At 39.9% G+C, this 12,955-nt stretch overlaps 1 protein-coding gene across 1 annotated transcript; it reads left to right on the top strand.

The window, feature by feature from the left end:
- Positions 1–3,437: 3,437 nt before the first annotated feature.
- LOC124264178 lies at positions 3,438–7,873 on the top strand. Its single transcript, XM_046698918.1, has 2 exons — positions 3,438–3,603; positions 6,800–7,873. Exons 1-2 carry the CDS (start codon positions 3,462–3,464, stop codon positions 7,438–7,440), a joined length of 783 nt encoding a protein of 260 aa, XP_046554874.1. The 5' UTR covers positions 3,438–3,461; the 3' UTR covers positions 7,441–7,873.
- Positions 7,874–12,955: the final 5,082 nt, after the last annotated feature.

Here is a 12,955-nt window from a genome sequence, read left to right as displayed (position 1 = left end):
GTGGCTCTTAAACGTTTGCATTGAGTATTCATCAACCGATGGGAGTTGTAATTTGAATTAATGTCAACACAGAATAAGTCAACGGGCAATTAAAGACAACAATTGGGGTGTTTTTAGTGTTAAAATGTCAAATATAACGGCATGGAAGGGCTATGGGGATGTTGAACAAACACACCTGATCCAATCCAAACAACAGGCGGAGTGTGCCCGAGAAATAATGAGCAACTACACGGCCAGAGAAAGTGAGGTTAAAGTGCGCACGTACTCCTGCAACATTTTTATAGAAACACTCTTTATAATTATAAAAATGTATTTAAAACATTCTTTATAATTATGAAAATGTATTTAAAACACTATTTATAATTATAAAAATGCATTTAACACACTATTCATAATTATAAAAGTGTATTTAAAACACTATTTATAATTATAAAAACGTATATAAAACACTCCACTCATAAACTAATTGTTACATTGTACATTGAATATTATTTGAAGTACACATATTGAGAACGCAAGTGCGTAATTCAAATACCAGACGCATCATCATCATCATCATCATCATCATCTGATGATGATGATGATGATGATGACGGTGATGGTTAAGTGGATTGGGGGGGGGAGGGGGTATCTTTGTTTCTTGATTTCAATATTTCAATATTTCCGCCGATCGACTGAGTGGGGCGGTGGGGTAGCCTAGTGGTTAAAGCGATCGCTCGTCACGCCGAAGGCCCGGGTTCGATTCCCCACATGGGTACAGTGTGTGAAGCCCACTTCTGGTGTCCCTCGCCGTGATATTGCTGGAATATTGCTAAAAACGGCGTAAAACACAACTAACTCTCTCCTCTCTTGAGTCACGGTCTAACCAGGACCCCAATAGTGAGGAGTATTGTTGCCAGAATGTAATCGTCAGATAATTTTAATGTCTACAACTTGTTTCAAACCAAGCTGAAATATGAGGCTGGTCGTTATTCTGTCCTTCCTTGACAGTTTTTACAATAGCGTATGACTGTATAATTTTATGGAGGGACATGGCTGAATACTGTCGACGTAACATATCCAAACAGCTCACTCACTCACTCACACTCACCAACGGGTATGATCCTCATGGGTCGCTTGGCTGCAGTTACGGTAAAGAAACATTGGTCCAATTAAATTGTCTGTATATTTTATGAACATGAGAAGCGTCGAATTTCAAAGTGTATTCGCAAAATGATAACCACAATAGCTTAGATTAAAGAAACCAAGAAACTGAGAAACCAAGAATCACAATCAGGATTTATTTGGGGAAATCAAACGTCAAAGGTGGTTTCCATTATGGTGAAACGCTCTAGCGCGGATATGAAACTGAGAAACCAAGCGTGACAATCATGGCATTTGGGGAACCAAACGTGCTCGTGGGTTACCACCTCGTGGTAACCACCTTGGACGTTTGATTTCCCCAAATAAATCCTGATTGCGATTCTTGGTTTCTCAGTTTCATATCCGCGCTCGAGAGTTTCACCATGATTGTAACCACCTTGGGCGTTTGATTTCATCAAAGTAGCCCTGATTGTCAGACTTGGTTTCTCACATATCTGCGCTCGAGAGTTTCACCATAATGGTAACCTCCGTGAACGTTTGAATTCCCAAATAGCCCTGATTGTCAGGCTTGGTTTCTCACCATATCCGCGCTCGAGAGTTTCACCATACTGGTTACCACCTTGGACGTTGGGTTCCCCATATAGCACTGATTGTCAGGCTTGGTTTATCAGTTTCATATACGCGCTCGAGAGTTTCACCATGATTGTAACCACCTTGGGCGTTTGATTTCCCCAAAGTAGCCCTGATTGTCAGGCTTGGTTTCTCACCATATCCGCGCTCGAGAGTTTCACCATACTGGTTACCACCTTGGACGTTTGGTTTCCCCAAGTGGCCCTGATTATCACGCTTGATTTCTCACCATACCGCAGTGGTGCATTTCACTAGAATAATAACCACCTTGGACGTTTGATTTCTCCAAGTAGCCCTGATTGCATACCGCAGTGGTGCATTCCCCTAGAATAGTAACCACCTTGGACGTTTGATTCCCCCATGTGGCCTGATTACGATTCTTGGTTTCTCAGTGTCATACCCATGCTCGTGGATTTCACTTTAGTGGTTCAATCTCGCCCTATTGGGATATCAAACTAACCTGACATAAAAATGTTTGCAATGGACTCACATCATAATACACAACTAATCGGAAGAAGGCACACACAGCCTAATCAGGAAAAGAAATTGAAAAAATGTACACATTTCTTTTGAAAAGTATTTTGAAGTATCGATCGTCATTTTGTCCATCACTGATGCGTGAACCAAGATCTTTAATAAGCCTAATTTTGACGTGTATTGTCTTAAATAAGAACTTACGTGAAATTCTCGCAATTAAAATTTCTTTTTAAAAAGCTTGAGCTGAGGGTAAGTGTGTGGTTGGTTTAGCCCTGCTCAGAATGATATCTGTCATATCTGCATGATACGGGTGCCAAGTCTGACTTGATGCACAATGTAGGGGAAAGTTCCACAAGCAAGAGTTTGGTGCTGAAAATCCTAGAAACATAATCCGGGCGTTTCCTATTAGATCCTACGATCAAAAATTTCAGCACGCCCTTTTGGATCCAACATAGAAAATCACTTCTTTCATGTATTAAAGAAGGAAATTGTAACCCATAAAAATCAAATCATTACATTCCATGCAATACTGAGATTACAATAATATATATACATGTTTAAATTTCATCCACTTGTCTACCATAAAACTACTTAAAAGCTGTAATGAGGCCTTGGATGAGCAAGAGTGGCATTACGCTCTATGAAATCATGATAAAAGAATACTTTTGATTGCACTTCAAAAGTTGTGAAATATAGCGTCAACACACCAGGATGATCAGCCGAAAAAGGCAAACTAGTTGTGACAACTACCCATATGGAACAATGCAACTCCGTGATGACACTAGGTGTTCCTGAAAAGTGGGAATGCAAAGGCTACGAAAAATGAAGAAAATTCAAAATGAGATCTTGAGAAGCATGACAAAAGCTTCAAAACCACTCGCCCAACTTGGAGATATTTGGTGACGTTTTACCTTTTGTTCGACAACATTGTCTTCAGCTACGAAACTAAAAAACCCAAATATCGTTCCTCTTTGAGTCATTCTACGTACATTGAGGCACGTCGTATGTGACGTATAGCCTGGGAACTATATGTATACATTTATCGTATACAAAACTAACAATCGGCCGCATCAGCAAACACTGATAATTATCTTCAAATACGACAGATGGGGATGGTATATGCGAGACAATTATAGCATTTGCTCCCAAATCAAACCTGACCTATAGCTGAAATGTTTGACTTTTTCGCGTCATAATTCAAGGGTATATATTAAGAGGTTTGTGCCGTTTCATTCATATCTTCTCCTGAGTCTGGGTAAACGGGTGTCAAGATGAGATCGACAATTTGTCTGCTCGTGTTTGGTACAGCGTTGCTGCTGTCTGTTTCTGTCGCCGACACCTCCAAATGTCTGGATTCGAGAGTGGACGGGCAATCCACAGATGACGGATTCGGAGATCTCTTGACCGAATGGTGTAAGTAATATTCATTCATCATATTTAGAGTTTGTTTTCTAATACACATTAGCTTTTAAACATGTTATATTTGGAAATACGTTTTCTCTGAAAAGTGAAAATGTTAGTATTTTGGGGTTGAGTGTCGCAAGTGTAAATTGGCATGGCTGCCATGACCGTTACTTTTGGAATTACACTTTCTCAGTAAAGTGAAGATTTTTGTACTTTTTTCTGTTGATTCTCAAGCCGCAACTTAGGATAAAAGTTGTTTTACAAACGATCATAGATTCAAATCGCTATTATTGGTTTGTATTACAAGGGGGTAAGCGCAGTAGTTAAAAAACAGTACAACAAATGCACGTGCGGTACGTGATGAATGGTACGGATTTACAAATTCTTTAATATTTACAACACGACGTTTCTGGGCTACTTCTTGTCCCTTCATCAGGTGAATGACAGAATATGATACGAGCAAAATATATAGTATGTACAGGAAGCCAGTGAGATAGTATTACCGATTGAGATGTACAGAGATCAAGGAGATTAAGTGATGTGTTTAGATAAGGATGTACAGAGTTCTAAGAGATTAAGTGGTGTGTTTATGCAATGTATGTACCGAGTGTTTATACAAGCAAAAAGATTGGATAACCATGATGGAATTGATTGGAAGCCACTTATGAAAACAATGATAGGAAAACACATATATGAAAGCACATCAAAGTATGTACAGTGATTAAGGGGAACATGGGAAAACATGTACATTGAAAGTACATTTTCATAGGTGGCTTCCAAGCAATCCTATCACGTATATTCACCTGATGATGGGGCAAGAAGTAGCCCAGGAACCACGTGTCGTAAATACTAAAGAAGTTGTAAATCCATACCATTCGTTGTCATGTTATCTTCCAACTTCTAAATGCCAATCAAGCATCTAAACCAATAATAGCAATTTGAAACTATGATTGTTTGTTTAACAACTTTTATCCTAAGTTGAATAAAATTCGGAGATTTAAAAGTTCAATTGGCAAGGTAAAATTATGAGGATTCGCAATATTAATTTCACTTTAGTTCATTTACTTTTTATAAAGTGAAATTCATCGGTTTTCATTGCAAACAGACTATAAGTTATACAATCTGAGGCAGGCTTCCCTCCCACATCTATGCTGACATGCCCATGTAGGTCAGGGTTAGAATATTGGTCTTCAGTAACCCATGTTTGTCGTAAGAGGCGACTTACGGGATCGGGTGGTCAGGCTCGCTGACTTGGTTGACACATGTCATCGGTTCCCAATTGCGCAGATCGATGCTCATGCTGTTGATCCCTGGATTGTCTGGTCCAGACTCGATTATTTACAGACCGCCGTCATATAGCTCTAATATTGTTGAGTGCGGCGTAAACCTCAACTGACTCACTTACTCTAAGCTGACACGCGGAGATAAAGATACATAGAATTAGTAGTGCTCCGATAAATTGAAATAATCGAAGATTGGTCGCAGTGACCTAACGACCAAGCAATCGATCACATTTTCTCATAATCGAACACAAACAATTTTGGAACAACTGTTTTAGTCTTTGAAACACTTGACAATGGAACATATCTTAGAAGTTGTCAGGGCCAGAAAACATGTTTAATTGTTAGAAAACTCACTTCACTAACTGAATACTAGAATATTTCTGAGTGAAAAGACCCCAGGAAGTTTCTGTTCATGATATATTAGTCATCACTTTAAAGTAGCAAGTTGCATCATGCAATACATATCTGCAATAACAACCTGAATAGGAAAATCTGAAAAATGACGCTAACTAACTTTTTTCGATGATTGATCGGTTGTAATGAACCAGTCATCAGTTATGAGATTTTAACCAATTCCCAACACTACATAGAATACTGTTCAAAGCGGCGCTAAAATACCGAACAATTACGGACCGCCTTACCGTGGTTCTCGTCTCCTCGCATAGGATGAAATATACCAAACAGATTGTATTTCTTGGTTTGGTGTTACCGCATCACTCAGCAATGTTCCAGCTGTAGGGCGGGGAACTGTAAATTATCGAGTCTGAGGTTCATTTGAATGAACTTCAAATTTGGATGAATCAAAAACATACAGGAATTTCAATTGACAAAAGTTCACGTTTGGTTTGGTGCTCTAAGTACTAACCCACTACTTTGTCATACAATACTTTCTGCCGAAAGACACATCTATATTTGCACCCTGAAAAAAATAATTCCTAGCTAAGAAAAACTTTATAAAGATTTTTGAAAGACATATTCATGGTCGAAAAAAATATGTCCAAAAGAAACAATTTTTTTGATAAATTCTCAAAAAAATGTTTTCCTCTATTCCCATTATTTGATCGAATGACCATTGTTAATGAACATATGTTATTATTCAGCAATGCATACTAGAATATAGCTATATGTCCACATAAACAATTTTTTTGATAAATTAAAAAAAAATGTCTTCCTCTATTCCCATTATTTGATCCAGAATGACCATTGTTAACCGCTTAAACTCAATATGCAATATTTACATATAATTGATATTTGTATTGATGGGAACAAAAACAACAACAAAATTATCGAGTCTGAACTAGGCAATCCAGTAATCAAAAGCATTAGCATCGATCTAGGAAATAGGGATACGAGTTTAAATTGGTCTTGAAAGCTAAGCGTAGTTTACGTAACTACCGTATTTAGGCCCTTATGTATTCGATATCACTGACTTTGTTCGCCTTCTCGATATATTTTGCTAGTCGTGTGTGGAAAAGAAAAGGTATGTGGAAAAAGTGACACTCGAACCCAATAGTGATTGAGTGATTGAGTTAGGATTTACAGTCACATCGGCAATATTTCAGCCATTTCGCGACTAAAACAAGTTATATATTCACGATAAATACATATAAATTATAAAAAGCCCTGTCAACGAGGACAGTAAAAAACAAGAATATCACAGATGTGAACATATAAATAGTATGTTAATCTAAAACATTTTAGCTATAGAAGTGACAATACAATATGTCCATATTAATTGTTATGGGCAATCTGAAGATATAATAGTTTTCCAAGAGTGATTATTACTTTGCTACATACCAGGTTGACCAGATTATCGAATGTTCCACCCCAGTTAATTGTTGGTGTGTTTGCTTTATTCATATTAAAGTACTTTCTGGTTAGACAAAACTATTGGGAATCACATCGAATTTATTTCTATGCAGGTGACAAAGTCGATGATAACGACGTTGATGATGACGACGACTGTCCCTCCTACAATGGGATACAGAAACGGTCTGCTGACTATGGGTACAACGTCCCCAACATCTTCAGCGGCTATGGTTCTAACGTACTTGCATCCAGAGGCAGCCTCGGCGGCTACAGCAAGTCTTACGGCGGAGGCTACAATAGGTTCCAGTCTTCTTATAATGTTCCCAAGCCAGTCTACCAAAAGTCATTCCACGAAGGTAAATGGGAGCTGGACAACAAACACATGATCAAGAACTACTACAAGAAAGGTACCTACCAGGTGGCCAAGAAGTTCTTCATCGCTCTGCCATTCGTCAAGATCATTCCCGTGAAGACTACAACGTCTGTCGACTACGTTGGCTACCTGCAGACCTACGACGGCTACAAGGTGAGGCTGTGCGAGCATTGTAACAGCGGGCGTCCACAGATCGAATTCCAGTCGCTGAGCAGACCACACCGCAACGTCATCCGTCGTTTCAAGTTCCTTCCCCAAACCAAGAGGTCAAGGACAGAGTACGGCCACGCTAAGATCGTCCAGACAGGTCCAGGTCAGGTCAGCAATGGAAACAGTTATGGCGGAAGTTACGGCAGCCTTGACGGATTTGGACATCACTAAGGGAGATCACTCTCATTCCCTTACACCCATACGTTGGATTTGCCTAGAATCTCTAGTCAATACAGCCATGGTTGATATGCGAATAAAAGTATATTGATCATTAGATTGTTTATATATTTGATTGCAGTGAAAATCCACGTAATGGTTTAGTTGGTACTATACTAGACTTCACGAACGGAAGTCGGGGATGTCAGTAGAATATTCAATATTGATGAAAATTAGTTTTCATGAAATCAGTCAGTTTATGAATGATCACTGTTGTCTATGGAATAGTGCCAACTAACTCTTTTTCTGGAAAAAAAAATAGTTTGTAAACATTTGAAAGACACTTAGAAGTCACTAGACAGGCAAACTGCCATCTACAAATATGCCTGGGAGGTTCAAAAGCAAACCCATGTGTATCTATCGATCTAAATAAAAATGATTAGATCTATCTTATTAGTTTGTGATCTGTACCTCATCACGTGTAGAAGTGCGGTCAAGCGAGGTGAAAGCATTGCACTTCTATGTCGACGTGGGGCGGTGGGGTAGCCTAGTGGTTAAAGCGGTCGCTCGTCACGCCTAAGACCCGGGTTCGGTTCCCCACATGGGTACAATGCGTGAAGCGTTTTTCTGGTGTCCCTCACTGTGATATTGCTGGAATATTGCTAAAAGCGGCGTAAAACTGAACTCGCTCAACTCACTCACTCACTCTCTATGTCGACGTGCATGAGGGTATATGGATGGGGTAGTTGTTTGCAGTTTGCATGGAAACCCCTATCAGACTACAGAGGCGCTGGACTACAGAGGTAGTCTCATAATGTATCTTTGAAACACTTCGAGCAGTGGATAAAGTAGTTAAATATATTACTGAGCTACAGAGAAACCACCTGACTTTGAGGCTTACGATAGTCATTACCTCCTTTAGCTTCATCCATGACTGGAGTACACAACAGGAAGAGTGAGTGAGTTTAATGCTTTACGCCGCACTCAGCAATATTCCAGTTATATGACGGTCGTCTGTAAATAATCGAGTCTGCACCACACAACCCAGTGATTAACATCATGAGCATCGATCTACGCAATTGGGATACTAAGTCAGCGAGCCTGACCACCCGATCCCGTTAGTCGCCCCTTATGAGAAGCATGGGGTATTGAAGATCAATTCGGTAATACTCTTGTCCACATGGGGGTGGTGTAAAGCGTTCGCTCGTCACGCAGAAAACCCGGGTTTGAGTCCTCACATGGGTTCAATGTGTGAAGCCCATTTCCGCTTACCCCCGCCCTGATGTTGCTGGAATATTGCTAAAAGCGGCGTACAAGCATATCCACTAACTAACTCTTGTCCATATGAACCTGTTGACCTGTCATCGTTCCGACAAAGCGAATGCCATGTATAGGATAACCACCTAATGATCATTTCCTATCAAGTTGAAAATTTTAGCCCTTGTGGGCTGACAGCGAGCTACCGCACAGAAAACTCTAGGCATGGTTATGTGATCCTCAACCTATGTATATATACAATGAAAGAAGCTTCAGTCATGCGGAAAACGTGGGGAGCGATGAGAACACACGTAAGGACTCGAGTGGACACATAGCTCTCAAACGATTATAGCCATCTTTTTATTTAGATCTATAAATAGGTCTGTTGACAGGACATCGTCGTTGGACAAAAGGTGGTGCACTTCAAGAGTCCCGTGTTTGAGAGAGAGAGAGAGAGAGAGAGAGAGAGAGAGAGAGAGAGAGAGAGAGAGAGAGAGAGAGAGAGAGAGAGAGAGAGAGAGAGAGAGACAGAGAGAGAGAGAGAGAGAGACAGAGAGAGAGATCAGATCACACGGCAATTCGTCTAGCAGGATACAAACTGACGCATTGACAAACGTTTTCTTCTACCAGTGTGTATATACTCGCACGTGTTGTTTTTCACTGCATCACACCTTACCACGTCGGCAAGGGTAACGATGTGTGTTGACGTGCTGCTGACAAGTCCAAGCCCCGTGCCGTGTAAACATACCCTGTGACAGACAGCTGCGCTAAAAATAGGGAGGGAGGGACATACACACACACATATATATATATGGCTACTGCCAGGCCATACGGACATCCATTGTTAGAGCTACTTACCTATCAATAACATATGTGGCTAGAAGGTAGCGAGGTCTTTGTTGATAAAGCCAAAACTCTATAATCTTTAACTGATGTGCAATGGACTGACCATTTAAAGAAATATAAATATGAATGAATGTTCTTTATTTCCACCAATGGTTTGGAGAGTTATACATCCAGTTATGTATATATTTTTAGGGCATAATACATATTTGTGACAAAATAGAAAAGTTCAATAATATTTGAAACATTCAACAAAACATAAGAAATCATAGCTCTTGGCAACAGATGATCACTGGGCAATATGTACAAAGCATTGCATGCTATTCTTATAAATACAGAATGCTGGCTCAGTTCCATGCACTGTTGCGTTTTGCAATAATGCTCATGAACCTAGCCCAGCTATCAAGGTCATGTCCTGCACAACCGGAGTAATGGAACCAAGGTATGTGAGGATTTTAACTAGGGGTGTCGCGATACGCGAATGTATCGATGCATCGATACATTTTTTACTGAATATACGATACGCGATACATGCTTGCGGGTATCGATTCCTATTTTAAAACTTCATCGATTCAAATTTTTATGCTATATCCATCTCCTTCAAAGTTTTGATAGTAAAATTATACGAGACCGCTCCGATAAATAGATGTAGCTAGCTATACTTAAAAAATAGGTTGGAAACTAACAGCTTTTGTGATTGGCTTGACTATTTTGATGGACCAATCAGCGAGCGCGTACGTTGCCGGTAAAGTAATGCTATGAAAAGGCGCGAAAAGTATGTATCGCGATACGTATCGTATCGTGACCTTAAAATCGTGATACGTATCGTATCGTGAGATTGGTGTATCGTGACACCTCTAATTTTAACCTCGTCTTCAGCATCTTCGAGTCTCATATACGTGTCAAGAGACACGTTATCAAACAGAAGCTCGCTCAGTGCGTTCCTGTTTTCTACCAGCTTGTCACAGTATAGGAGTTGATGTTTTACAATGTCCTCACTTTCAGTCTCGCATATAAGACACAGTCCAAGTGTGACGGGCAGTATACCCAACTTTATCAGAGCTTAGACAGGAGGGGTGGCCATGTTATACCACAAACACAGGTTCCAGAGACGATGAGGAGAGAGGCGCTTAAGAATGGCACCAAATCTCTGCATATTTGGACGCTCTTGGAGTTTACTTCTCCATTCAGTGTGTTCGTGGTGGCATATAGCCTTCTGTACCATGGAATTCCATACATTTTTTCATGGAAATTCTCCTGCTGTCATGAAGGTGTCAATGATATCTGAAAATCCATATTTGTGAGCTGCATTCAAGAGGTCATGGGCAATCGATCTTGTGCTTTTTACCACAGTAGACATATATTCCGCGAATCTCAAATACAAGATAGGCTTCACAATACTGGTACTAGCTGAGCGACAGAGTCGGCCCAAAACAGGAGCTTTGATTTATCTACTCTGCCTTGAATTGACCATAGTCCTAGCACCTGAGCTGTAGCAACTGTAGGAGATCTCTTGTGGAGGTTCTGGGCTCTTCTAGCAAAGTAGCGCTGGACAATTTCCGTTCCATTCATCTCAGTGTTGCTGATATTGCTCCATAGCTCACATGCGTAGAATGCAGAAGGAAAGATAACTCTTTGCCAGATATTGGACGATGACACAGGGTTTAACCCACCAGCTCGTAATCCTACATCTCGGAGTGAGTTTATTGCTCTTCTCGCCTTGGCACATGCACTAGTTGTCCTTTCTCTTGCTTTCTCTGTATGCATGATGGATCCCGCATACACAGTGTTGGATTTGATTGGCAGTGACTGACAATATTTTCTAAACGACCCGAATAACTGAGGTCTTGGTACGCCTTGGATCAACTGTTTAGAAAGGCCGGAGTAACACCTGCTCTACTGTGTTAAAAATTCTAAAGCAGCTTTCATACCACTGAACAATAAACATTTTCTGTTTCACAACGATATTCACCGCGTAGGGTGTTCGCCTGGTGAATATATAATCAGAGACTGTTGAAGTTATAGGTGAGGTGAGGTGAAATTTCGCTCATATGCATGCGTATGTGTATGTGCGGCTGTTTGTACTAACCAAGACTGAAGCTGGTTTTATAGTGCTAGCCCACCGAGATACCATGCCGCAGTGAAGCATGAATACCCCACTCAGACACATTATATTGACTCCGAGCCGACCAGTCCTTGTTGTACCAATTAATGCCGTTTGTACTCGCCTGAGGCAGGGCTACCAACAAGTACCATATTTTAACTTCTTTATGGTATGACGCGGTCGGTGATCGAACCCGCGACCTTCCGCTCTCCGGGCGCACGGTGATCTAACCACTACACCACGGGCGGACGGTCGTTGAAGTTATAGTCTAAAGTCACATGCTCTCAAGCGTATAGGACAGAAGGTTCTTTTTGTTCGCAATTGCGTAGATCGATGCTAATGTTTTAGATCACTGGATTGCCTGGCCCAGACTCGAATACTTACAGATCCCCCGCCATATAGCTGGAATATTGCTGAGCGTGGCTTAAAACATACAAACAAACAAAGATCTCTCGAGATATCATGTACCTATAGGCATACACATTCAATCATTGACGGTTGTAAAAATGCACACGTCTATAGAGTTCACCAACACAACAGCAGCCTTCATTGTTGTTTTCTGTTTATTTGAGTCAATCAATCTTTATTTGAGTGCTAAGGAGACCGCATGCCTATAGTACATCTCATATATACAATTTCCTTATCATCATGGTTTGATAAATAAAAGCCGCAACATTATGAATTACAATTTCATTTGAACAATTCAATAGAGAAGAAAATCAATTGATGGATGGACAAAATAGAATTCCTTAATATATTTTTGTGCGTATAGTAATATTTCTTTTTTATTTTGACGTTTTTATTTCCCAGTACATGTTTACATGATATTATAATTGGGAATAAATAGATGTTCGCATATACAAGGCATACATAAATAGATGCTATTGACAGGTTTGACATGGGCCTTAGTTACATTGACCATTCTTTCTTTGCAGATATTACATATAGATAAGTAGGCATAACTACATAATACATAAGTTGGCATCGGTACATAATGTTGTTTCGTATTGTATATGAGTTACAACCTGTGTATGTTTGACTGCATCTGGTAACATGCAAGGTACAAATCATTTAACATTCCCCATTATTTCTCAACAGATATTTGCATGTACATAAATATACATATTACAGTGTATAAAGACGTCTACTGCATGTTTGACTGTTTCTAATCACCTGCAAGGCATTAATCATTTTAAACATTAAAGTATACTCTTTAAAGCTTATAATTAAATATTGAGCTACAAGTCTAAAAAATAGCGTGTGGAAGAGGACCAAAATGTGAACACTTTGGACTCATTGTTGTTTGTAATGGCAATGAATTTACAT

The sequence above is a fragment of the Haliotis rubra genome, unplaced genomic scaffold (genome assembly GCF_003918875.1).
Source record: "Haliotis rubra isolate DU_JTF1 unplaced genomic scaffold, ASM391887v1 Scf911, whole genome shotgun sequence".
In the NCBI taxonomy this organism is placed as follows: Eukaryota; Metazoa; Mollusca; class Gastropoda; order Lepetellida; family Haliotidae; genus Haliotis; species Haliotis rubra.
This window is presented reverse-complemented; position numbering and strand designations above follow the sequence as displayed.